We start from the raw sequence: 25,115 nt of genomic DNA, 5'->3' as shown, positions 1-25,115 counted from the left end.
ATAAAATATTGTGGGTGAGGTAGAGACATTGTCTTTCTCCTCCCTCGTTCTCCCAGCCATGGCTCCCATGGGACACACCACTGTCCTCTGCCCCATCTACTGAATTCCACAGCTGCACGTGGTCCCTCAGGCTCCCAGGGATCCCTGAGCCGTGTGTCTCCTCCCTAATCTGTGTCACTGCTGTGTGAATGGGGATGTCATGGCCCAGGGATACTGTGGCCAGGGCTGGGGAGGGGGGGCTGGCTGGCACCAGGACCCACAAGTTCCCGTCTGGGGGGTGATGGGTTGACAAGGCTGCAGAGAGCATCCCTGGTAATGTCACACGTGTCAGCCTGCATCCCCGACTCCTGGCCTCAGTGTCCTTGCACCGTGGGCTGGGTTGTAACCACAAATACCTGCAGAGTACCAGAGGCCAGGAGGTGACTGGGACACTGTAAAGTTTTCTGTGTTGCTGTTCTGGTGGCCTGGAAAGGCCCAGGGATGGCCTTGGAGAGCCGACGCTTCAAAGAACGAGGAGAGACTTCTGATCTTGTCTCGGTCTCGGTGTTTATTAATTGTTTATCTAAAAGATTTTCTTTCAGCCCGACAGAGGTCTGCACAGCAAGTCAGCCATGGGCACACTCCCCAAGCCCCTGGGCGGTCACTTATCTTTATACCCTAAGTTACGTGTACAATATTTATCATTTTTCTCCAATACTTTCTACTCTTATTAACCTGTGCACTTCTAGTAATGACCAATCCCAAAGTGCCACCACCACCACAGAAGATGGAGGCCAAGAAGAAGAAGAAGAAGGACAGGACACGCCCCAATTCCTCCATCTTACTTCTTTAGACCCCCCTGTACCAAAATCCTAAACCCTGTGTTTTACACTCTAACTAACTTATCCCTTCACCATTCACCCAGTGAATTCCTCCTATCCTCATACAGGTCTCATCTCCTGTGTAGGATCAAAATCCTGCCACCAGACACTTCTGGCAACATTCCAGGATTCCCGAGCCCCCCAAGGGTGGTCTCGGCCTCTCTGCACCTCCGTCCTGAGGTGCTGAGATCCCACAGGACACTGCCTGGGGACACTGTTTGCTCTCCACCTGCTTCTTTGGGGACCAGACCCCAAAATCCACATCTTTCTCCACTACTCCACCTGCCCATGGCACGGAACCTGCCCAGGGGCACAGAGAACAGTTGTCCTATGGTGGGCACAGTCTGTTGCACATGTGTGTGCCTTGGTATCACACAGGATTGTGCCTGGGGCAGGAGGAGCTTGGGCTTGAGGATCACTCGTGGTGATCCTGGTGTCCCCAAGGAGATGGTGGCTGGGGCAGGGGTGATCTGCCTCTCTGGCTGGGTGGGTGCCAGTCCACAGCCCCATGGGTTGCTCCCAGAATGGACCCCTCCACCTGCTCACCAGCCCATCCGGCCTGGCACTGGCATCCTTTTGAAACTGAAGCCGCTGGCCTTTTGCACAGCAATTCCTGTGAAATTCTTCAGGAAGGGAAAATTATCCCTCCCAGATCCCTGCAGGACTGTGCCATTTCCTGCTTCCAAGCTGGCAGGTAGGGCACAGGGTGCCCAGAGCCCTGGCTCACATGGACTTGGCCTGTCCTCGTGGATTCCTCTCCCTGCCCCCAGCCCATGCCTCTGTCTACGAGCCAGGCACTGGTGGGAACTGGGACCACTTGGGATCTGGGGGCTCATCAGGACAGAGGCAAGGGCAATGATGGCATGGCACCCCCCACCTCCTTGCAACAAGTCCTGCTGCCCTGGCCAAGGCTGGGCAAAGCAGCACCCACAGTCCTGCCACAGTTACACCACCCTCTTCCCAAATCCATTGCCCAGCTCCATCTTCTGATGCCCTGCCGTTATACATCCTCCCCTGCCCTATTGCCCCCTCTCCTGCTCTGCTGACCCCTTCCCCAAGTTGATTGCCTCCTCCTTGAATCAATCACCTCCTCCCTTGCCCGCTCCCTTCTCTGCTCCATCACCTCTCCCAGGCTCTGGTGCCCCCCTCTCCAGCTTCATCACCCTCTCCTCTACTCTACTGCTCCTTCCCCACCTCCATAACTCTCTTCCTTACTCCATCACTCACCCACTTCCATTTCCCCATCTTCTTTCCTCTCCCTCTCCCCACATCCATTGCCTCCTCTCTTGCTCCATCACCCTTTCCCCAGCTCCACCATCCCTTCCCTTGCACTACCACCCCACCTCCACTGCCCCTCCCTGACTCCCATCAGGGCTGTCCCCATCTCTGGTGCCAAGAGCTTCCCCCAAGCCCTTCCTCCCAGAACGGCGTCCCCCATGCCACGGCTGGACAGAGGGGCGCTGCTGCAGCCCCCTGTACCCGGGATATGGGGGGGGGCAGCCAGTGGATTTTTTCCGTTCATTCCCTCTCCTTCCGAGGCTCTCGCACAGGTTTCAGGCGCTGTTGACGGGAAGAAAGGAAATGGGGCAAAGCTCTGCCAGGAACCACAGGCTCCCGGGCTCCGGCGATCCGTCCCGCTCTCCTGCCTGGCCGCTTCCCGGGCAGAATTCCTGAGCAGTTCTGAGAGCCCTTTCTTTCTGCTATTGATCTTGGATCCACAGCGCAGGGCCACTTCCAAGACCGTAAATCTCTGTGTTGCTCTACCTGAGGTTCTTGTTTTCACTGTGGGGCTCCCAGACCTGCTGGAGATCTCGGCTTCTGTTCGTGGCCGGGATGTCCCCGCTCCTGCACTGTCCCCTCCCCGCCGTCCCTGCGCTACCCAGGCGTGCGAGCAGGCAGGGACAGGTCACTTCTCCATCAGGCACAGGCAGTAGGGCAGTGCAAGGGCAAGGCTTGGGGTGCTGGTGGTACCTCCTGATATCCCTTGCATACCTCTGGGGTGAGATGAAGCTCCTTGGGGCTCAGGCAGGGCTTGGGCACACCGAGGAGTACCTGGGGGTTGGTGGGGGGGATGAGGGAGGAGCACCCCAAGGTGCAGGGCAAAGGTTAGGGGCAGCCACACCTCTACAACGAGCCCCTTGACTCCAAAAATCCGTATGTTGCTCTTGGCTAGGCTGCAGTAACAGGAGCCAAGAGCAACAGTTTTACATATTAAAGGAAAATTAAATTAAAATATATTTATTTGTGCCCTCTCCCCCCCAACGCCCCCAACCTTTCATAGTCCAGGTGGAGGGCACCCATGGGGGGGGAGCCAGGAAGGTGGGGCGAGGACCCCGGGTCTCATCCAGCCCCTGCCTGTGCCCACCGCCCATCCAGGACCTCACTGGGCAGCCAGGGCTGGGTCAGCGACATTTCAGGCTTTCCAGGTGATGCTTCCCAGCTTTCCTATGCAATCAATTCCTTGAAGGAAAGCCTTAGTGGCCACAGTTATGTTTGGGGTGTCCTGGAGTGATGGCAGTGACTGCCTTGGGTCCCTCACCTCACACAGGACACGTGTCCTGGGTCTGGGGGTTGGAGAGATGAAGGACCCAGGGAAAGGTCTCAGCACAATACACATGCCACCTCCATCCCCATCACTTTGCTGCTCAGCTGTGCGTGACAATTTGTCCCCAGAGCTGCACCACAGCACAAACTACCCCCAAACAATCAGTTGTTAGAGTATGTGGCCCTAACCCACACCATGAAGCCCCCTGAAGCTTTGTGTCACTAAGCACACAGGACAGTGATTTCTGAAACACCCCAGAGCTGGTGGCCAAGGTGAAAAACATCCCAACATCCCAAATATCCTCCAATAGTCCTTTTCATAGGGCTCTGGAGCCCATTGTGCAGACACCCCATGTTAGAGGGAAATTCCGGGGTGACGCCTTATCTCGTGCTCCGTTACATGGTTGATAAGCAGCTCCCATGGAATTTCCCTATAGTGCCGGACCCAGGATGTTTGGATCCTGCACAGTGGGTGTCAGTGATTAGGAGCTGCGCTGACAGGTTGTTATGCTGTTACTAAAGAAATCGCAGGGCTGTGGGAATGACTAGGAATGGCTGGATGCCCGGACCCCCTGGCGCCAGCCAGGCACTGGATGCCACATGTCCTGCAGGACACTGCAGGGACCCTGCTGGAATCACCCCAGGGTGGACAAGCTGCTCCAAAAGGGATGCTGGAGATGGCACAGAGCAACCCGGGCTGACCTGGGATCAGCAGCTCGTAGGAGTGGGGGCTGCTGATTGCACCTTGTGATGGTGGCCCGGGCAGCACAGCCTGTCCGCAGGGTGCCGCCACCCCCGGAGTGTAACATCTCCCTGTGCCTTGGATGTAATTGGTCAGCCTATGAGTGGGACATTGGACTTTGGGGTCTGGCAGCCCCGGCTTGACCACCCTGACTTGTGTCACCTCCCAGGAGCTGCCCTGGCCTCATAGTGACATTGCTGTCCCCTGCCCTGAATTGTTGTTCAGCCGGAGACACGGCTTTCCTAGCCTGTGCTGTGGGCACTGGAGCTGAGCCATTTCCCGGAGTCTCCATTGTCTTACCCCGTGCTCAGCCCCAGGGGCACCATGTGCCACGCGCTGTGAGTTCTCCAGTTCTCAGCAGCGGCACCGAAGCTGCAGTCTGTGTTCCCAAACTGAGGGATGTCCTCCTGCGGGGAGAGGATCCCTCCCCCAGGGACAACAAGCCCTGGGGTGCGCCCAGGTGTGCTCAGCCGCGCACGCACACCCTGCTGGCACACGGGGGGTCTGGCAGCACTCGGCGGGTCTGGGCAGCCGTGAGGTCTTGTGTGATCCTGTGCCCAGGTGTATGTGTGCATACATGTGCCAGTGCACTCCCCTGTGCGGGGCCTGGCTGGCAGTGTGTGGATGTGCACATGTGTCTGTCTGTGAGTATATGTGCACGTGTATGTTAGTGTATGTGTATGCCTTTATGGGTGCATGAGTGTGTGCGTGTGTGTGTGCATGTGTTAGCCTGTTTGTGCTTGTCTAGGTGTGCGTGGGCATGTACATGTGAGTGTATGCGTGTGTACATATGGACATGCACACGGTATGGGCACGTTTCTTAATGCATGTGTGCGTGTCCACATTAGTGTGTGGCTATGTCTGTGTGTGTTAGTGCATGTTAACGTGTGCATGTGTGTGTGTTTTAGTATGTGATAATGTGTGTGGGCCTGTGCACGTTAGGGTGTGCACATGCGTGTGGAAGATGTGTGGAAGGGTGTGCATGTCTGTGAGTGTGCACGTTATCTGTCTGTGTGCACAGGGACATGTGCCCATTAGTGCGTGCGAGAGCGCGCACGTGTGTATCTGTGTATCTACAGCTGTGTAAATGTTCTGTTTGTGCACACGTGTTCGCGTGTGCGCGTCCCTCAGTGCGCTCTGTGACTGCGTCTCCCCCTCCCGCGCGTCCCCAGCGCCGGGGAGCTCCCGGGCTGCGCGCGGACCTCGCCGCCACTTCCCGCCGTGGGTCCCGCCCCCCGCCCCGCCCCCCGCCCCGTCCCCCGCCCCGTCCGGCCCCGTCCCGTCCCGTCCGGCCCCCTCCCGGACACGCCCGGCGGGGCGGGGCGGGGCGGGGCGGGGCGGGAGGGCTCGGTGGTGCTGCCGGTGTCGGCGGGCGCGGGGCGGCGCGGGGCGCTCGGCGGGGCCGCCGCCGCATGGCGCGGGCCGGGGCCGGGGCCGGGGCCGGGGGCTGCCCCGGCGCGGCGCCTCCAGCACCGCAGCGATCGGCCCCGTGGCGGCGGGGGCAGCGTGGCCGGGCGATGGCGGAGCTGTAGCAGCCGCGGGGCCGGGGCGGGCGGCGGGCGATGGCGGCGGCGGCGGCACGACTGCGGGTGGCCCTCTGGGTGCTGTGGCATTTTGGAGTGGGCGGTCGCGGGTTGGAGCTGGCGGGACTGGAGGGCCCGCGGGGGCGCGCGGCGCGGTGCCAGCCTGTGGACATCCCGATGTGCCGGGGGATCGGGTACAACCTGACCCGCATGCCCAACCTGCTGGGGCACGAGAGCCAGCGGGAGGCCGCCCTGAAGCTGCACGAGTTCGCCCCGCTGGTGGAGTACGGCTGCCACGTTCACCTGCGCTTCTTCCTCTGCTCCCTCTACGCACCCATGTGCACCGATCAGGTGAGCGCCAGCATCCCTGCCTGCCGCCCCATGTGTGAGCAGGCCCGACACAAGTGTGTCCCCATAATGGAACAGTTCAATTTCGGCTGGCCTGAGTCACTTGACTGTGGCAGGTTGCCCACCAAGAATGACCCCAATGCCCTCTGCATGGAGGCCCCTGAAAATGCCTCAGCTGCTGAGCCGCACAAGGGACAGGGGATGCTGCCTGTGGCCCCCCGGCCCTGGCCACCTGGTACTGCTACCGAGGGACGGGGAGCCAATGGGCTGGGAGCTTGCGACAATCCTGAGAAGTTCCAGTACGTGGAGAAGAGCCTCTCGTGCGCACCCAGGTGCTCCCCCGGGGTGGACGTGTACTGGTCCCGGGAGGACAAGGACTTCGCCTTCATTTGGATGGCTGTCTGGTCCACCCTCTGCTTTGTCTCCACTGCCTTCACCGTCCTTACTTTTCTGCTTGACCCCCACCGCTTCCAGTATCCTGAGAGGCCCATTATTTTCCTCTCCATGTGCTACAACGTCTACTCTGTGGCCTTCATCATCCGCTCTGTGGCTGGGGCTGAGAACATTGCCTGTGACCGGGAGAACGGTGAGCTCTACATCATACAGGAGGGGCTGGAGAGCACAGGCTGCACCATTGTCTTCCTCATCCTCTACTATTTCGGCATGGCTAGCTCTCTCTGGTGGGTTGTGCTCACTCTCACCTGGTTCCTGGCTGCTGGGAAGAAGTGGGGACATGAGGCCATCGAGGCCCACAGCAGCTACTTCCACATGGCTGCCTGGGGCATCCCAGCCATGAAGACCATTGTCATCCTCACCATGCGGAAGGTGGCAGGGGATGAGCTCACGGGGCTGTGCTATGTGGGGAGCATGGACATCAGTGCCCTGACTGGCTTTGTCCTCATCCCCCTCTCCTGCTACCTGGTCATTGGCACCTCCTTCATCCTCACTGGCTTCGTTGCCCTATTCCACATCCGGAAGATCATGAAGACGGGTGGCACCAACACAGAGAAGCTGGAGAAGCTGATGGTGAAGATTGGGGTCTTCTCCATCCTCTACACTGTCCCGGCCACCTGTGTCATTGTCTGCTACTTCTACGAGCGGCTGAATGTGGATTACTGGATGCTGCGGGCACTGGAGCGTGGCTGCCTGCGCCTGCCTGGCCGCCGTGCCACCGACTGCTCCCTTGAGGCCTCGGTGCCCACTGTGGCTGTCTTCATGCTAAAGATTTTCATGTCACTGGTGGTGGGCATCACCAGCGGGGTGTGGGTGTGGAGCTCTAAAACGCTGCAGACCTGGCAGAGCCTGTGCAACAGGCGGCTGGGCATGAGGACGCGGAGCAAGCCCTGCAGTGGGGTCAGCTGTGGTGGGGGACACTGCCATTACAAAGCCCCTACAGTCATGCTGCACATGACCAAGACGGACCCGTACCTGGACAACCCGACTCACGTCTAGAGACGGGGGCTGGCCCCCACACTGGAAGAAGTGGCCTCATGGGTAAGGGGCAAGGGCTGTGTGCAGCAGGAGGGACACTCCCAGGTATAGGGGGGCAAGGTTGCAGGATCCCCCAGCACCACTCACTGACAAGTAGCCGCTTTTTCCTAGAGGATGTTTTGTTGTTGCTGTTGCCAAATCCAGTGACTCCTTATAACGCTTTCTTTGGGGGTTGGTGGGGAAGGGACAGGGAGAGGAATAATCCATCCATGTTTATTTAATTCTGTAATTTATTTTAAATTTTTTTTGATCATTAGCTGCAAGGAATGGAAAAAACAATAAACCCTGGATGTGTTATTTGATCCAAGCTTGGTGCTGTCTGCAGGCATTCCAGGGGATCAAGAGCTCCCCCCATGGGACCCTACCCCAGTTTGGGGTCTTTCATGTCGGGCCAGGCCATGCCAGGCCGTGCCACCACAGGGGTGCCTCTGTTGCTGGCAAGAGTGTGGTACCAGCAGGTACCACCATCCAGTTCTCCTCCGTGGCTTCCCTGGGGCCAGTTCTGCCCCCTGGCAAGGAGGAGATGGAAGAGGAGGAGGGTTTTCCCATGCTATGACACGAATCATCTTTTCCACTCCATGCTCTGAAGGTGATTAGTGTCAGTGCCATTGGCTGCCGGAGCCTCGGTGCCAGGCTGAGGAGCTTTGAGGGGGCAGGCCGGGAGCCAGGGAGATGGGCTGGGGACACAGGAACTTGGGGCAGAGAGGGCTCAGCTTTGATGTCTCCCCACAGAAGCCTGAGGTGCGGGTAATGGAAACTTCTGTGCAGCTTTATTTATCTCCCACTCTGGTTACAATCCCAGCTCGCCTTCCCCATTGTCCGCAGGGAAATTCAAGCTTCAGCTGGTGCTGGTGAAGCTGGCAGGAGTAGCCAGGGCTGTTGGGCACAGGGGGGGCAGGAGTGTGCCTCTGCAGGGGCTCAGAGTGAGGGAAGTGCCTACCCCCCTGAGACATTCTGAGGGGCTGGCAGGGGTCAGCTCATCTCTCTAGGGGTTTGATGGGGCTGTTTTGCCTGGCTGTCCCCAGGGATGTGCCAGCGGTTCCCAGTGCTAGGAAAGAGAAGTGGGCAGGGGGCTGTGGCAGGGGCATAGGCAGCACAGCGCCTGTGGCAGGCAGGATCTGTAGGGGCAACACAGCTCTAGTGATACTTAGATCATCTAATTAGCAGCCTGCAGGCTGGGCAGATCTGGACTCCAGGGAGGGTCAACTCTTGTCCAGGGAGCAACAATCCAGCAATGGACCCTCTCTCCAGCACTCAACCTGGCATCCACTGCTCACCCCAACAGCCTTTGGTCCCCATTTGTTGAAGCCTTCCCAGTTCAGACTATCAAACTGTGGCTGGAGGACTGGGGCAAGACTCCCCACTACGGCTGGTATGGGGGGCAAGGGCTGGGGTTGGGATCCCTTGCTCACCATCGAGTTGTGCCAGGGCTGTGCTCCTGTGATGCTGGGATTGGTGAAGCGCCTTTAATCTGTTCCCTGCCACTCCTGGGATGCCAGGAAGGCAGAAGTTGGGCCACAGAGCTGAGAAAAGCTTTTTCCTCCCCCAGGAGCTGGTGTGGTGGACAAGGTGTGAAGGAGCCCCCAGTGCCCATGTGGTGTCGCTGGGGGGACACTGAGGGTCTCTCAACAGATTTGGGTACCCCTGGCTGTGATGGTGGGCATCCAGCCCCTTCCCCAGGCTGGTGGTGATGATGGTGCTAGGGCAAGGACCCTACCTGGCCCCAGCACTGGTGGGCTGCAGCCTCTGGAGCTCCCTTGGTTGCCACAGGAAAGTTTGTTTTGGGCAAAGGGCCATGACCTGGGGCAGGAGAGTCAATATTGGCTGCAGGACAGGCTCCAAAGTCCATCTGGAGAGCTGGGCATGGCTCTAGGCAGGGGCTGCCTGGGAAGGGGACACAGAGCCATGTGTTCTCTCTGTGTTCTGCCCTGGGTGCTAAGCCCAGAGCCAGTTGGGTTCACCTCGTGCACCAGGCATGCAGCCCAGTGCTGGTGCCCGGCTGGCGGCACCCCTGGGGACAGGCTGCCCTTGAGCACCCGGCGCTTGCCAAGGAGCGGCTGCCTCTGGAGTGCTCACCCAGATAAGCTGTCCCAACGGGTTCTTGCTATCGGGCCCCAGAGGGGCCGCCGGCACCCACCACTACCCACTATCAGCCCCAGCAGCCCAGCTGGCTCCACTGGAGGTTGCCAGTCTCAAGAGCTGAGCATGGCCAGGACGCAGCTCCACAGAGCCTGTTGCAAAGCGGAGCTGTCACATGGAAGGACTGGCCCAGGGACACTGCTGGCTCCTAGTCACAGCTTCTTTCAACCCTGTGCTCTGGGGCTCAGGCTCTCTCTGTACACTCCCACCCAAACTCATCCCTGCATCCCATCTCCATCCTCCTCAGAGCAGCCCCAAGGACACCAAACATCTGCTCCAATAAACCCCCAGCAAGCAAAAAGTAGGGGTCAGCAGTGCCTAGGCCCCACAGGGCAGTACCTGGCCTAGGATGGCTGTGGAGGGCGAGGTGGGGATGCCAGCTGGGTGAGAACAGGGCCAGGACATCCTGATGTCCCTGAGGTCTTGGTCCAGCTCAGCATGGAGAAGTGGAGTCTTATCACTCCTGGCATAGCTGAGCTATGGAGTTTATCCACCCTCACATGGATGGACACTCCCTCCAAGTTTGAGTAGCAAAAGAAAAGCCACTGTTCTCTGGGAATTTGCTAAAACCCCCATTACCCAGAATATTAATTAATGATTGAGAATTAAGCCATGAGAAAACCCATGGGGCCAAAGTTGGGTCTCATTTTCCCAAGGCCACATTGGAACTCCAGCAATCATAGGAGGCCCCGGGGGTTTGTTGCAGGCAGCAGGTGCAGCAGGGCTGATGATGGTGATAGCAGGGCTCCGGCTGCCTGCCAAGCCCCCACATTGCCCTGCCAGGTGTGAGGACAGCTATTTATAGACCTGCACAGGACACTGATGCCACGGGGCTGCTATAAAAAACAAGTCTCCAGAAAGGTCTTGGAGCAGATGCTGCTGCAAGATCTCCACACTGAGGCCTGGAAATATCCCAGCTGGAGTCACTCAGATTCACCCAGGTCCTGTTGCATGGCCAGCAAGCCAAACCATCCCCTGTGGAGAGAGGAGGGTTTTCCAGGGAAAACAGCATCAGCCCATTGCTGAGAGCCTTCAAGCCCTCAAATCCATCAGGATTTCCCTGCCCAGCAGTATGGGGCCTGGCTGGAACACTCCCAGCACAGATCTGGAGTGAGGAGCAGGATGAAGACACCCAGGAACCCTTGTTGTCCCAGCAGAAATAAGCAAAGCTTCAGCCAAACCTTTTGTCACAGCTGTGGTCATGAGCATTGGCATGCCACTGCTCTAGCTGCCCTTGGAGCTCCAAGTGTCCCTGCTGGGCTGCTGGAAATCAGGATGGGGGCCTGGGACACAGCAGCAATAATTCTTACTGCAAGCATGGCTCAGGTTGCATAACACACTCCAACACAAGGGAAGAGGCTTTGGGGGTAGCCAGGCCACGCTAGTACAAAAGAGCAGACATATCCCAGCTCCCCATCACCTGGAGAAAGTCCCTCCAGGGGTGCCCAGTGCCACCCCGAATGGAACAGGAGGACAAGTGTCACACTAGCACCCTGCAGGGGACAAGGAACAAGGACTGCTCCCCACTCCAGGGACAGGCAGAGCATAGCTCTGTTCCTTGTCCTCGGGGAGGGTGACAATACACCAGCACCTTCCCGGAAGCTGATCTGATCCTGACTCACCATTCCTTTATGCCATAGCTCCATTTGTGCTCCAGAGATGTCTGGTGGTAGCTCTAGGAAGGCAGAGGAGAGCCATATCAGACAATCCCACATCAACATAGGGACCAACAAAGAACTCACACAAGCCATGTTTACAAACACAAGTACATAATGTTTATTCTTAAGTTTCCAATTTATTACAAGTACAGCCCTTTGCAGAAACCCCCTCCCCCCCAAATGACACTGATTTTTAAGAAAACGTGCAGTTCCAAAGGTTCTACCATGTAGGACCTGCAGGAAATGATCTCTAGGAAACAAGACAAAACAGCCTCTGAAGGGATGTGCGAGATACAAATGTCAGTGCTATTCTGTGGGGCAGGGAAGTGAGGCTGAGGAGAGGGAAGGGCCTGGAAACTTGCCTCATCTGCAGTCATTGACAGTCCAGAACTTAAAACAAGTACCTGTTAAAAAAAACCCCAAACCTAAAACATTTGCAAAACTAGGCTGAAATTTGTAACTGATTATTCCTTTCTTCTCAAATCCCAGGAGCTACAACAGCTGCTTCTGCTTTTCTGTTGCAAAACCAGCACCAAACAGCCCCATGGCCCATTTATTCCACATCAAACCATTCTGGGATAAGAAGTTCAAGCCCTGATTGTATGATCCAAACCTGTCATGATGGAGGGGAAGAGAGAATGAGAAAACAAACCCTTTTCTTAAGGAAAAGTCAGCATCTGGGGCAGCAGAAGCTGGTGCTGGGCCATGGCACAGGAACAAAGGTGTTACTATGAAATGTTGTGAGTGTGGCTGAGAGAGACTAGGATCTCCCTCTCCCCCCCCAAAGTCCCCTGATGTAACTCCTGCTACTGGTAGGAAAATGAGTTTTAAAGAAGGGGGAAATATAAAGCAAACACGATTTTATATAAACTGTACATGTGCCAAAGCAAGACAAGGGTATCTTACAGGTGTTCTTTGTACAAGATCACAGCTAGAAACAAAGCCACTTTCAACTAAAAAATTAATTTAAAAAGTTACACAGCACATTTCTGCTTCTCCCCTGGCCTTGGAGCTCTCCTTGGGCTGTGTAGACACCCACACTCTCCAGTTTGCTGCTGGCACTCCACAGGGCAGCATGACGGCATGCATGTCCAGGGGAGCAGGGAGCCTCCTCTTGGCATGTACAGGTGGGGAGCTGAGCTTAGAGCTCTCCTTGGACTGAGACCTTCAAGGATTGCTCCCCAAGGAGAGGGGAAAGCAGGAGCACCTTGGAGCAGTGGTGTTGGGATGCTGGTGAAAGCCAGACCGCGGTACACCTAAGTGCTTGCTCGCGCCACACAGCCTGGAACCGAGGCTCAGAATTAACACCATATAAATATATACATGCAAGCCTGAGTAGCCCATTGGCCTGATGGCCCCCAGTCGTTCTGTGGAGCAACACTATCCCCCCCCTGCACCAGTTGGAGGCTGGTGTGCTCACATGACTGGCAGCAGACTGCCCTACCACGCTCTGGCTGCTTGCAAAGGCAAGGAAGCAATTCGTTCCAGGAAACTGACGGTGCCTGAACTGGAGCATGCTGGTGTTCTTCTGCCCAGCCAAGCTTGGCCCAGCCCTCCCCTTGCCCTCCCACCTTCCCCTCCTGGCAGGACAGACTCATGAAGAGCTTTGTAGATTTTGAGGAAGCATTAAGTCATTGCCACTCAATGGATGACTTGAGGAAATTGCAGAAAAATTAAAACTAGGATGGGCCCAAGGGAAGGCTGGATTAATAGAGAAGTGCCTGCTGCTCCTCAACTCCCTCCAGACAACCCATCCGACTGCCTGGCAGCACCAGAAGGCCTGCTCCAGTTCTGGCTCTTCCCCTAGCCTCCCCATCCCTCACTTCTTCCTTTTCCGTCCCCGGGAATGTTCAAGGGGCTCTGACTCACTGTCCCCTTCCTGCTCCTCCAGTCCCTGGCACCTAGCAGAGAGCTTCTTGCGTTTCCTGCGTGCATACGTGTGGCCTGGCAGGTGTTTGTGCACCATGTCAATCAAACACTGCTCTGTCTTCTCCAGGCAGGACAGTACGTGACTCCCATTCTGGTTGTAGTGCTCAGCATTGGAGAACACCTGCTTCATGTCGGAAAGGAACTCCTGCACAGAGCGGTAACTGCCACAAGAGCACTTGCTCTGCATAGTCTGGAAGTCCATGGGGTTGCTGATAACCTCAAAGTAGTCTTCAGCTTCCTCCGTGGTCACTGGCTCCCTGCCAAAAGAAGGGCCACACCAATAGAAAGGGAATGCCAACCCTGGCACCACTGCAGAGAAGTGGGGTCCTGCCACCTCTTTGCCCCTGTGGCACCCCTGACCTGCAGTCCCACGATGGTGCAACAAGCCCAAGCAATACCACTACAGTGTTACAGATACATCAGCCCTATGGCACGAGAATGGGAAGCACAGGAGCCCAGGGAGCTGGCTCAGGCATGGGGAGAAGGCCCATGAGGGAAGCTTCCCTCAGTCCCAGCACCTCAGTGCTCCAAAAATCCTGGGGGCAGTAGAGAACACCTACCTCCTGCATTAGCCCCTTGCCTGCCACCTCAGAAGGGCACCATGTCTTCAGTCCAGCAGAAGACTGAGAACATGATGGTTTCTTCTGGAGCAGCTTCTTCCCAGATATGTCTTGCTTTTGGAGCCCTAAGTTTCTCAAGTGGATCTGGCAGGACTGCACCACAGCCAGCCCACATCCCCACACAACCTGTGGCCAGTCCTGCCCACAGAGGAGGAAGACGCCACTTGCTCTCACCTGAAGGGCCAGCTGAAGCGGTATTTGATCAGCTTGCTGAGGATTTCCTCACACTTCTGCAGCTCAAGGTTCTGGCGACGCGCTGTCCTCTTTGTCTGAAGGACCTGCCCACACAAAGGGTGTTGGTAAAAGGAGGGAACTGCTACAGGCTTCGGAGTTCAGCTAACAGCCCTGAGGCCGAAGGAGCTAGTTCTTAGCACAGCCAGGACACTTCTTCCCTCTGAACATGGCGAGGGGCTGGCACTGGCTCCCCAGAGAAGCTGCGGCTGCCCCATCCCTGCAAGTGTTCAATGACAGGTTGGACAGGGCTTGGAGCAACCTGGTCTAGTGGAAAGTGTCCCAGTGCATGGCAGAGGGGTTGGAATGCGATGCATTTAGGACCCCTTCCAAGCCAGGCCATTCTGTGATTATGACATGTGGCAGCCGCTTGGGTTCAGGACAGCAGCTTCATTCAGGAGCTTGGTGGGAACAGCTCACAAACTGCCCAGCTCTCCTCTGGTAGCAGGTGGCTTTTTCAAAATAAGTTCAAAGACAATATGGCCATAACAAGCAGCCAAAAAATAAATGCCAGCAAATGAAGAATGTGAATTCCCTCTCCCTGCCTTCTCTTGAGCTTGTGGCAGGAAGAACGCGAGGCAGATGGAGAAGCACTTGTGCTGCTGTTCTATCCTGGCAGAGCTGACTGTGCCATTTCAAATCCCAGGAGCAGCTGGTGCCCTGAGCACTGTCATCCCTGTGCAGGCTCAGCACAAGGTCACTCATGTGCCCAGGGACCCAGAACAGGTCACACCCAGCATGGGGACATCCCCATAGCTTCCAGAGCTCAGCTTGTGGTACATCACTGCTGAGGAAAACACTGAATGACAGGAAGGCTCCACAGCACAGGGTACTTGCTATTCTGACCCAGCTCCGGTCTCTTCCCAGGACAAGTGATAAATCATGACAAAGTCCTCTTCTCTGAGCCAGTGTGCTGTTCCAGTAAGATTTTCCCCACTGGAATATCCCTCTGTGCTGGCTGTGGCTGTCTATGCTGGGCTTGCTTGCCCTCCAGTGTATAACAAAGACCACAAGCACAGTCCCCCAGACCTAGCATAAGCAGCAGTGAGCCCACAGTCGATGAGCAAGGAGAGTGACAGGACTCACCAGCACCACTAGTGCTGGTCACAGGACAGATGGCAGATCTGCAGGGTGTTGTGACGTGGCTGTGGGGCTGGAGTATCCTCACGTATCCCCTATGGTGTGTAGCTCCCCAGAGACAGTCACTACAGCTCCCCCCACCCAGCACGCACAGACTGCTTTGTGCAGGAGCCTATGGTTTTATTCTTTAAATATCAAATGAAACCTAAACCAGCCAAATTATGTCCTGGAAGTTGGGGAGTGATCATACAGACAACAACTGTCATAAAATGGCCAAGGCTAGGGAGCAAGGGTCTAACATTGCTGGCATTCTCTGGCCATCCAGGACCCCCTCAGTTCCCCCACCTCTCTGCAGAGACATATGGATACTATTAAAAAAACTTTAACAAGCTGCAGGCTGCCTGCTGCTCCAGAGGACAATGTGTGAAAGCGGCTGGGGCGGGATGCCTGACATATCTGTGCTCTGTCTGCAGCAGGCCCTTAAGGATATGTTTCCTTTGTTAACCCAGCCCAACCCGGGCTTCAGGGTATTTTTCTGTGAAGGGATGGGAGGAAGCCTGCCACCTGTTTGGTTTATAACTCATGATGTGAGTGGTCTCCAGGGAGAAATTTGGCTCTTACCAGCTCATCGATGTCTGCACCGTTGACAGGCGCCATGCGCTGCCGGGGTCCCCGCACAGAGTGCAATGTCTGCTTCTTCCTCTGGTGCCTTCCCTGCCTCGAGGAGTACATGGAGCCCTGCTTGCCCTGGGCTGCCTTCCTGGGCCTCACTGAAACAGATAAGCCATGGGCTTAGAGGCCGGGGTGCATCTGGGAGCAGACACCACCCTTTGCTTCCCACACTAGGCTGAGTCTCACTCAGGCTGGTGACCCCAGGGACCACCCAGCCTCATCTTAGCTACACTCTCACACCTTCTAGGGAGGGCATCTGTGGGTCGTCACCACCTGCCTGAAGAGGCCATGGCTGGCAACAGCCTGCTGCTAAAAAGGTACTCACACACAGCAGATCCTCAAGCTCCAAGGGAAACCTGGGAGCTCCTGGATCATCCACTGCAGGTCACAGCAAACCTCTCTGCCTGCAGCACCAAGAGACACCAACACATCAAGGCTTGAGGGAAAGACAGGAAAGCAATACAAGGACAGACAGCTGTCTCAAAACAGCAACATACCCTCTGAAAGCACTGGGAGCAGAAATCGGGAGTTTCCTCAGTTTCCTACTGCCCCTTTACTCCTCACAGTTTTGGGGATGGGTGCTTTTCCAAGTGGCCCACATAGTGGGATAAGCCCCCTGAGAAGAGAACTGTGTGCAGAGGAAGTGTCAAATTACTGCAGCTGGAAGCTGCTCCATGTGCTGCAAGTGGGAAACAATGGGATTTTATTCCCCAAGATTTGGGGTTGCCACATTACCTCCTAGAGAAATGCACTTGCCTGTGTGAGTCCGCCTCTCAGAGCTCCCCACTGGTGGCAATGTAAGCATGTTGACGCACTCCCTTGTCTTATATTTCTCCCATGACCCTCTGTATGAGGAGAATGTGTTTGCCTTCCCAAGTCCAAGCCCTTCCACCTGATCCCAAGTCCTTGAGCTGTATCCAGCACACTGGATACCTCAGCTGCAGCCTCTGATACAGCCCTGTCCCATAAATCATCATGCTGGGCATGTGGCGAAGCTGCAGGGCGTCCACCTGCTGTCACTCTGCTTGTGTGTCAAGCGTGCAGCACGTGCTAAATGTCTGACAATCCAACATTCTAGGTTAGATCCCTCAGGATAATAAAGGCCATAAGGATCAATGTGATTTTTCTATTCAAACAAAAGTTTTCCATGGTGACCTTTCCATGTTAATGCTCTCTAAAGCCAGGGGTTGCATTTAGCACTTTATTTTTAGTGACCGTAACCCTCTTTTGCCATTGTTTGGAAAGCCTGGCTCAGCTCCTGCCTTGGCCATGCAACATAGGCTAAACACACTCCAAGTGTGGACATGGATACACCGCAGGACAACAAGCAGTGCGCACAGCCGTGGTATCAGTGAGCCTCCCTGAAACCAGAAAAAAGTAAGGGAATCAAGACTCAGGCCTGGACGGAAACCCTCAAAAGAACATGGGATAATCCTCTGAGTCCCAGCCTCTGGATTCCATCTGCCCTGTTTAAGACAACCTGTATTTAATGTTATGTCAGTCAAGGACAGTTTGACAGAAAGCAAATGCTGGCAGTGTGTCATTCCCAGACTGAACTTTTCAGTGCAGCAAGTTGCCCAACTGAGACTGAATCAAACTCCCCTAAAACCAAAGTGGATACACATACTAAATATGTTTAGGTGAAGAAGCAGACATTGAAGAATCTAGAAAACAGTCTTTTATTCTTCCCAGCTGCCCCAGGAGCATCCCAATTGGTCTCTGTAGGCAATCAAAGGGTGCTAGTGGTCCAGGCCACACTACACCAGGTGCACTGTGCCTTCTAACTGGAATCAAGAGAGGAAGTGCTAGTCCTCCTATTTCAAAATGCCTCCTTGCCAAATCACTAGAAGTCCTGCACTCAAGGGGTTATGAACTGGTGGGAAAAAGAAAAGAAAGGAGAGGGGGCTCTGGTGAGAGCTCCCATAAGCAATTAAACAGCTTCCAGTGTACAACAAATCCAGTAGGCGCAGAGACTGACAATCCCACCACTCTGCAGGCCCTGCTGACCCCCCCAGCCCACTGCAGTCTCTACTGACCCCTCTCAGCCCTCAGAACAGCAGTGTCCCCAGGGAGTGACTGGGCAGTGAGCAGTTTCAATCTTTGCTAGTGCTGACCCCATCACAAATGGCCAAGGGTTTACTCCAGCACAGCCACAACCTTTCCCTGTGACATCTCCCAGGCCTATACCTGGTCTGCATGAGGAAAAATCACAAAGAGGATCAGTATTTCAGATACTGAAGGCAGGAGGGTTACTATTTCTGTTACTTCCCTACATGGTCAAAGCCTTACATTTTAGTCCAGCAACTTCATAGTCTTCTTCCTCCTCTTCTTCCTCCTCAGCATCTGGTTCATCAGAAGCTTCCTCACCTTCTTCACCTTCATCTTCAGCAGAATCCTCTGCATAGTTCCTAGAACAAGGCAGGTGTATGTGTTTGTGGTACAAGAGCCTGAGCATCAGAGCATCAGTGGCCCCAGGGGCCTGGTACTGTTTAGACTGTACAACAAACACCAGGCTCAGCCGAAAGCAGCTTACTGTATTCTAGAATATCAAGTTATAGCTATAGCTCAAAGGGCACTTCCTCAACTAAAAATCTGAAAGGACTGAAAATTCCCAAGAGCTGAATCATGGTATTTTTTGGTATTCTAGGCACCACGACCATGGGGCATGGGATTATAAGACTCTGATTGCTGTGTAATTACTCCTCCCTGAGAGGACGATTTGCTATTTGCCCAGGTCTGCAGACCAGGCCTAAAGAAATTCAAGAGAGGCTCTTTTTCCTGCTGGAATATTTTCCATATACTTAAGGAAATAGATTGGTTTCCTTACACCATGGGAAACAAATTGGTGAACTGAATGTCAGGCTCCTCAAGTGCTAAAAAGTCAGAAGCCACGCAGACTCCCTGCCCAGCACATTCTGGCTTCTCATCTGTGTCTGTTCAATCACTCATAGAATCATAGAATGGTTTGGGTTAGAACGGCCCTTAAAGCTCAACTTGTTTCAGTCCTCCTGCCACAGGAAGGGGACACTTCAGCACTTCAGACACTTGAGTAGGTTACTTAAAGCTCCATCACTTCCAGAGATGGGGCAGTCACAGCTTCTTTGGGCAATCTGTGCCAGGGCTTCATCACCCTCAGAGGGAAGAAGATCTTCCCAATCAATATCCAATTTAACCCTGCCTTCTGTCAAGGGACAATGTCAAGGAAGCCATTCCCCCCTGTAAACAGTCTCTCTCCATCTTTTTTGCATGCTCCCTTCAGGTATTAAAAGACTGCAATTAGATCACCCCAAAGCCTTTGCTTTTCTAGGCTGAACAATCCAAACTTTCTCAGCCTTCCCTAACTGCAGAGATGCTCTATCCCTCATATCAACTAGGTAGCCTCCTCTGGACTTGCTCCAACAGGCTGAAGTCCTTCCTGCGCTGGGGATCCCAGAACTAGAGGGAGTACTGCTGGTGGGGTCTCATTTGGACCATTAAAAACCAAAATACCCAAACAAAAGGGAACACAGGCAAAGCTACTGTAGGAGCCTAAATCCCCTGAAGAAAGAGGATCTTGAGCAATAAAAGGAATAAAACTTCCAAAGCACAGAGGGCGAAGAATCTGCCAAGTTGACATTCTTTTCCTATCTCAGCTAAGAAGACAAGAGCAGAAAGCAGGTGTTCTCCACCTGATGGGTCTGGGTCAGGAGCTGAGCAGCTTGCAGGTGACAGCCACATCAAAGTAACTATGAACTCAGGCTACAAGAGTTGCTTTTAAGCCCTGTCATTTCTGTACAAGCCTGATGAACTCTTAAAATGCTGTCCAGAGAGTAAGTAATACTTTTAAGGCCATATACCACCACCTGCACAGTACTGGCTGGCACACCTCTATTGTGCTGCTCCTCTGTTTCTGCATCAGGTGCCACTTCACAGCCTCACCTCACTGATATACGGACAGATGTAGCACAGTTATCACCAGCAAATGACTCTCACTGTAAAATGCTTAACTTCCAGCTTGCAACTCAAAAAACCAATCTAACCCCGTGCTGTCAGGAGGCAGCAATTCATATTTGCCACGCCTCCTCAAATCACATTCCCTACAGAAAACCACTAGCATGGCACTTTGACTTGTCGTAGCAGAGTAGGGATTGAGCTGCAGCCTGGAGTAAAGTCTGCTCTAGCTTAAAACAACACTGCAGTAACCCAGCCCAGGGACCCACAGAATTGCAGCCACCAGCTACATGAAGAAATAACCCAACCACATGCTCAAAGGAAACAACTCTTAGTGTAACTAATTTTGGTGGGTGTTTTGCCTATGTTTTCATTTCCAAACCCAAATGATTTATTAAAACTCATGAACTTGTAATGCATCAGTACAACACATGTGCTAAACTTACATCCTGAAACTGCTTTTCTTCTGTTTCAATGCTGCTTTAACTGGGTGATTTCAAACTTTCTAAAGTGGCTTTGCTCCAGGCTGGTTTGGGTCTTGTGAAAAGAGGCTCAGGACGGTGCTGTTGACAAGGCTATGGGCAGGAAGGGTCACTCACCTGCTTCGTGAGCTGCGCCGGGCTGTCGAAGGCTGGCACGCTGGGCACTGCCATTCCCCATCTGGGATCTCATAGAGTGCCGGCCGCAGGCAGAACAGGTGGAAGGCTTTGTTACACTCATCACACAGGATCAGCTTGTCATCCTCACCTACCAAAGTGCAGCTCACTTGTAACAAGGCCACAGCCTCAGTTAACCCGAGAGCTAGAAGCTGCTGCAGTGCTGGAAGGCAGGATTAAGCAAGAGAAAGATGCAGAGTCCCCTCTGAGGGCAGGGACCCTTTCTCTGATGACCTTCCTTGGGGATCCTTCTTTCTGTCCCACCACTGTATTTATGAACAGCAGCAGTTAAAAACAAACAAAACCAATGCAGAGTCCCTCGCCCTGCAAAGATTTCACTCAAGGCAAAGACAGAAATCTGCCAAAGAGGTTCCACTCAGACAAACATGGGGAAAGTGTGCGGCAATCAGGGCTCCAGAGCTGTAAGCTAAAAATGGAGCTATTCTTGTTCTATGTTCAGTCTGGTTAACCTACATGGTATCTTCTTTCCACTCAGGGTGACAAGGCTACACTGAAAATCAGTAGGCAGCAGTAGTCTCTTTGTGCCTCCCACTGATGAAGGGAAACAGGGAAATAATCCTGAGCCAGCTTTCCTTTACAGAAGTGGAAAAAGTGTAGAGGGCTTGCCAGCTTGTCTTCCTCTAACATCTCAGTTCTTAGCTTCTGTGAAATTATTGTGTCTCAAGTGAGCCTCCCCTTACTTTTGCCTAGAAACTCCTCTCAACAGAGGGTAGGGTAGTTTTGGCACTGGTTTGGCAAACCCCTGAGGCTCTGCAGTGAAGGCAGATTTTGCACCAGTTCAGCCCTTACTTCTCTAAAGGGATGAATGGCTAGCCTTGTGGTAAACAAAAGGTGCCCAGCAGTCCCCCGAGCTCTGCCTGCCCTCATTTTCCGCTACAGTTTCAGCAAATATAAAAGTGATGAGGCAGAATGTACCACCAAGCTCTTTCCTCCAGGCTGCCATCCAACAGGAGAGGTTATGGCAGAACAAATACAAGCAATCAATCTCTGCTGACACCCCTTCTACCTCGGCCTTCACCTGGAAGACTCTAAAGTCCTTCATTCTATAGTGCACACAGAGAAAGTATCCCCTCATCACCTGTTTGGTGACCTCCCCAGCTCATTGAGTAGAGTTCTGCTCCCACTCTGGCATCAGAGCAGCAATATCCCAAATTGCTTTCCCCATAATAACCTTCCCAACCCCTCCCCTTGCTCGCTCCTTCTCTAAAAGACAGGATTAACTGAAAAAGCTCAGAGATCCAAAGACCATTCAAAAAAATGAAACTAGGAAATGGACAATTGCACAAATATTCCCAGAAGGATTTGTAGATGACTTTCATCCAAGTACCCTAAATATCCAGGGGATAGCAGCTCTGCAATACTGGGTACATAAGAATGGTTTACTAGAGTCAGGGTCAAATGTTTTTGAGAGATCAATGCTGCTGACTGTAAATCCTGACATTCAGAACTTAAAATACAGCCATAGTCAGAGTGACGGACTACAAGGGACACATCACCTAAGCACAGCAGAGAGGTGACAGCATCCAATTGCTGCACAAGCAGGAATTCTGTGGGCAGGAATGCGTACCTTTCTTGCGACACACTTTGCATCTGGCATTCTCTGCTGACATATCCCATTTGATACAGGCATCCAGCATCCCCAGCAGTACATGCATACGGGAGAAGGTCTGGGCCTCACGGATTGCTGTCTTCCATTTCTCCATGGCTGAAGCAACCTGAAGAAAGACCTAACATCTTACAACAATGCACAGACACAGATCCCCTCAGTCTAAAGATGTTTTTATATCCCTTAGCTGGGAACCTTCATAACCAAAGCTCAACTCTGATATTTCTTTCCTTCTGTGTTATCTCAGCAGTTCTGGTTGTGGTTTATCCATATCCAGTCATCCAGGATCAGACAGTTTGTTCCTAACAGTCAACTGCTTTGCATTTCACAGTCAGGTTGAATCAATCTATGTGAACGCCACTAAATTCTTGATCTGAAGGTTTAACCCAAATAATCAGCAGGCTAAGAAAATAAAAGGCAGAAATCTAGCACTGTAAAATGTGGGAGAAAAACTGTGGAACAGCTGGTAATCACAGTGGAAGGAGGGCTGAAGTGACCTGTGCTGCTCTCCAGTGGGTACCACAGAGGCACCTGGACCGCAGCAACACCCATGCGGTCCCTGAGCTGCTCAGGTGGCAGAGGGAACCCAGTGCCACCAGCTATAATCACACTGCACAGGCATTTGGACAGCCAAATATGAAACCAGCTGCTTCCCTGAGACACTATGGCCTCAGTTCATCTGAAATCCCAGAAACTGGTGATGAGGATGACAGCATCAAAACCGAGCCTTGCACCATGGCAGCTGCCAGGGTCAGCACAGAGCAAGGCCAATGGGAAACCACACACCCAGCTCAGGAGGTTTGGAAATACCATTTTGATAAATCCGAAATGCAGCAGGACAGAAGTTATCCAGAGCCATGTCCCTCTCCAACGGTAATCTTGTGCTCTACAACAGTAAGGTGATGGCCCAGACATGACTGGGACATAACAGGCATTTAGTTTATGTTCTTCTACCCCAGGAGAATGAAAGAAAAAACAGTGAAGTGTCAGATGGGAAAATCTAGACTCTGCAGCTGACAGCAATTTGGGAGCCAAACAAAACCTTGGAGTTTTGCAGAGTTGCACATTCTCCTCTGACTGAATTTGAGGAACCACAGCATATATTAGATGCTTGGAAAAACACACAAACTGCTCTGAAATGCCAACATCCCTACTGCTGTTGCTGGTGTGGATTCTGGAGAATCGCTGGAGACAAATGTAAAGCTGCCGAGCCCACTGTGGAAGCTACACAGCTCTGCGCTCTTTCTTTGCAGAACATTGTTGAGGTGCTTTGCATACGGTATAATTGATTTTCCAAGGAACTGTTCCATGGGTTTTGCTGTTAACATGCTGGGCCAAGAGAAATCTGCAAAAGTTGTTGGCAAGCTTTGCTGAGATGTTCCTCCCCAGGTCTGTGGAATTTAACAAATTTTTAGCCTTGCCTCCCAAGCATCAGGAGACTGTGGCATTTGAGCAGCACCAGTACCAAGGGAGTTCCAGCTGCCAGCAAGGCAAAATGGGAGACTGGAGGAAGTTACTTAAATCCCCTCCTTACTGGATAGGAGCAACTGAGCAGGGAAAAAAAACCAAAAAGCAACTCGCAGAATAAAAGTACAAGTCCTCAGTCACATGTCAACCTCAGAGTGACAGAAAACACCTTCTTTGGTAAAGGCAGACAAGCCTCCAGATACAAAGGCTCTCACCTGGCACCCTGAGTTGAAACCCCTTGGAACAGCTGAAACTGGAATTGCTTGGTTGTGAAGCTGTTCTTTGAGGGATTGTCTGCAGGTGCAGACTGACTCTCCCCTTGCACAGACTACTTACTGAACACAGGTCACAGGGGTGGTAACCCACCCATATTCTTCACTCTGCTCAGGCTGTAGTGATGCAATGTCATGCTGCAAAGAAGTCCTGTTCTGGGACAGTCCAGCATGCTACTGCCACTAAAAATGGGAATATTTTCATCAACAGAGACACCAGCCTGATTTTTAGGAGCAGCCACAAAAGCCAGGTCTCACTGCAATCCTTTGCCACTCAGCAGTGTGAGCTTCAGCAATGCAGCTGAGCCAGCAGGAACCCTTAATACAGACAATTATGTCAGCAAACAGGTGCCTGTTAAGCCATAACTTGTTTCTCACAGGGAAAATGAGACATACCCATACCACAAAGTTGCAATTCTTCCTCTGAAGTCTGGAAGTACATTGAGTGTGTTTCCCAGTGTGGCTATGCTGTATTTTACCTCCTGTGTGCACTCAGTGCAGTTCTGGCTCAAAAGGCTTCATAATTCCTAGCCTATGCAGAAGATTTTTCTTCAGAACAGTCGGCCTGGCAGTCAGGGACTTTCCTCAGATAACTGTATCTAAGAAGAAGGCTGCTCTTTCAAGGTCATCTGTAAAGGCTTTCTGCTTTGGCAAAAAAAAAGCTTATTCCAGATAAACTGAGGTTAAAAAGAATTGCCAAATCAAAGCAACAAACACCCCCAAAAATGTTGAACATTGCTTATACCACCACAAAGGTCTAGAAAAGCCTGAACGAGATAGTAAGCACTGCACTGCATAAAAAAATGCTCCAGAGATTGGCATGACACTAAAGCCAGTGCTTGCGAGGGGGGAGATCTGCACAATCACATACTGGGACTGTGTTGTAGTAAATCTGATGCTACCCTGAGTATGCCCTACAGGTACAGCCCTCAGGGTTACAGCCCTAAGGCAAACTGGAGTAAGGCACAATATGGTGCTGCTGTAGAAACAGGAAATGTGCTGATCCAAGTCCTTTCTGCCTCAGACCTCACCGATTTTACAGCACTCCATTTTGCTGTGAGTTTTCAGGAGACAGCATCCTCCCATTACTCTTCCACTCAGGATGGAAGATTTAAAATTAGCAAAGTTTAAATACTTCAGGACAACTGAGGATTGTGAAAATTTCTAGCACCTATCCAAATTATCCTGCTAACACAGCAATAGCACAGCTTAGCAAAGACCTGATGCTCAAACAAGCATTCAGCATATAATGACAGGAGCTTTAAAAAAAGCCCCACAGATCCACAGCAAAAAACCTAGCTCTAGCCTCAGTCACAGATTCCCAAA

The 25,115-nt window shown here is 53.1% G+C and overlaps 2 protein-coding genes across 2 annotated transcripts in view; one reads left to right on the top strand and one right to left on the bottom strand.

The window, feature by feature from the left end:
• The first annotated feature begins 5,733 nt into the window (after window positions 1-5,733).
• On the top strand, window positions 5,734-7,805 carry FZD9 (frizzled class receptor 9). The gene has a single exon (XM_058817711.1). It carries the CDS (start codon window positions 5,847-5,849, stop codon window positions 7,467-7,469), a length of 1,623 nt encoding a protein of 540 aa, XP_058673694.1. The 5' UTR covers window positions 5,734-5,846; the 3' UTR covers window positions 7,470-7,805.
• Window positions 7,806-11,439: 3,634 nt separating this feature from the next.
• The window catches only part of BAZ1B (bromodomain adjacent to zinc finger domain 1B), a 41,214-nt gene continuing 27,538 nt past the window's right edge, over window positions 11,440-25,115 (bottom strand). The window contains exons 14-19 of the mRNA XM_058817643.1: window positions 22,012-22,159; window positions 20,367-20,514; window positions 18,127-18,245; window positions 15,787-15,935; window positions 14,029-14,132; window positions 11,440-13,491 (exon numbers count right to left, since the gene is read on the bottom strand). Coding sequence (XP_058673626.1) covers window positions 13,125-13,491; window positions 14,029-14,132; window positions 15,787-15,935; window positions 18,127-18,245; window positions 20,367-20,514; window positions 22,012-22,159 — 1,035 coding nt within the window. The 3' untranslated portion in view covers window positions 11,440-13,124. The remainder of the gene's footprint in view (window positions 13,492-14,028; window positions 14,133-15,786; window positions 15,936-18,126; window positions 18,246-20,366; window positions 20,515-22,011; window positions 22,160-25,115) is intronic.

The sequence above is a fragment of the Ammospiza caudacuta genome, chromosome 20 (genome assembly GCF_027887145.1).
Source record: "Ammospiza caudacuta isolate bAmmCau1 chromosome 20, bAmmCau1.pri, whole genome shotgun sequence".
In the NCBI taxonomy this organism is placed as follows: Eukaryota; Metazoa; Chordata; class Aves; order Passeriformes; family Passerellidae; genus Ammospiza; species Ammospiza caudacuta.
This window is presented reverse-complemented; position numbering and strand designations above follow the sequence as displayed.